This window comes from Arachis ipaensis, chromosome B07 (assembly GCF_000816755.2).
Source record: "Arachis ipaensis cultivar K30076 chromosome B07, Araip1.1, whole genome shotgun sequence".
Classification (NCBI taxonomy): domain Eukaryota; kingdom Viridiplantae; phylum Streptophyta; class Magnoliopsida; order Fabales; family Fabaceae; genus Arachis; species Arachis ipaensis.
In genome coordinates this window covers 53,652,981-53,654,780 of record NC_029791.2, presented here as the reverse complement: position 1 = coordinate 53,654,780, position 1,800 = coordinate 53,652,981, and the positions used below count along the sequence as shown (strand labels likewise).

The 1,800-nt window shown below is 36.8% G+C and overlaps 1 protein-coding gene across 1 annotated transcript in view; it reads right to left on the bottom strand.

Annotated features, from left to right (window-relative positions):
- The window catches only part of LOC107609896 (TPR repeat-containing thioredoxin TTL2), a 5,245-nt gene extending 3,757 nt beyond the window's left edge, over window positions 1–1,488 (bottom strand). The window contains exon 1 of the mRNA XM_016311954.2: window positions 444–1,488. Within this exon, the coding sequence (XP_016167440.1) occupies window positions 444–1,153 (710 nt within the window). The 5' untranslated portion in view covers window positions 1,154–1,488. The remainder of the gene's footprint in view (window positions 1–443) is intronic.

Genomic DNA, 1,800 nt, shown 5'->3' with positions numbered 1-1,800 from the left:
GGCATATAAAATAAAAAATCTTTAAATTATTTTTGGTTAATTTTTAACAGTCTCTCAAACATTTTTTAAATATAAAAGAGGAGTGTTAGGGGTCAGTAGAATTTGTGATATGTAACTATCAATTAACTATCATCAATATTTTTAATGGACATTAGGTGTAATATTACTATTTTTCTTTTGACGATTAAGTATTAGTCAAATTTAAATAAAAGTATTGGCCCTAAACTTTTTCTATGCTAAAATATACACAAAACCAAAGATTTGGGTCTTTATTTCCACTAACCTAAACTTTTAGGTAATAAAGAATTCAGTAGATTTTGTTTTTTGAATTTGTCTCGTTTCCAAGACAAATTTGTATCTCCTAACTCGTGTGTACTTTCCTCCTCACAGTTAATAATAACCAGGGCAAAAGTAAAATCACCATGTATGAAGCAAAAATTTACCTGAAATATATTGTTGCCAAACGGTTATGAGCTCTGGTATACGAAGGCTCCAACCTAACAGATTCCTCACACTCAGCAAGTGCTTCTTGAAATCTTCTTAAGCCAATCAAAGCAGCACTCTTGTTGCAATGATAAGTTGCCTTACTTGAATCCAAAGCAATTGCTCTGTCATACAACGCCACAGCCTCTTCAAACCTTCCTCCCTTATACGCATTGTTTCCCATGTTCTTCAACACCTCCGGGTCCACCACCTTCTTGTTCCTCGCAAACTCATCCCCGCCGCAGCTGTTCTTCCTCATTATGTTACCCATCAAAGCTTTTCCGGACGAGGAGGTCCACTCTTTTTTGCTCTTAGGTCCACACTCCCGGAGGCTCTTTGCTCTTGGAGTGTTATTATTTACAAGCAAGTTCCCCGCCAGTTGTGCCCTGGCCGGAGACTTGTTGTTTCTCTCATTTATCTTAGCCAGCTGCAGTTTGCTGTCGTCATTCGATGATGTCGAGGTTGATGCCGATGTGGATGTTGAGATTCTTGCAGCATCTGATAGTCTTCTACTTTGAAGCACAAGGGTACTTTTTGCGCAAGGTTTTTGGTCTGAGATACTCAGCTTTTGTGTGATTACAGTGTCAGTGGAGTTTCTTCTTGTTCTAGTCTTTGGTTCTTCTTTGTTCTGAGACTTCTTTGATGCATTATATATGTTGCTAGCTTTCATGGGAAGTGAATGAACAGAAGACTTTTTCAACCAATAGCTTTTTCAACCCATGAATCCACAACCAAATTCATTTCCCATTCCCATCTTCTGGTTGTCCATGTTCTTCCCTGCCATAGCTTTTAGAACATTGTCACAGCAGAGAAGGTGAATGTGAATGTGAATTGTCACACACACAAACAAGCAAGCAAAGAAGAAAAAGAAGAGGAGCTGAGTGAGAGAGAGAATTGTGAAAGGTGAAATCAATTATGTAGATGGCTTGTATAGGAAGCATTTTATATAAGACGCGTATGATGTACAAGATGTTTATAGATTATATTTATGTGTATATAGCCCTTCTTCTAGAGTGGCTTCCAAGAAAAAACTTTAGCACTTTTTGTGGCTTTAGTGCACCATGGGCAAAGGTCAAGGATTCAAAGGAATATTAGCAGTGAAAATATTAAAATTGGTAACCTTACATAGACGAGGAAATTGCATCTGGTTGAGATCAAAAATTAAAAAAAGAAAGTGACTAAGTAAATATATCGAAAATGATATATCCCATAGTCAATTCTAGAGGCAGTTATGTACTGCCATGACTGAATGTGAGGAGTTGTTTGGTTACATTATTAAAAATGTCACCTCGTAAACAGATAAGCTATTTTAAAAAT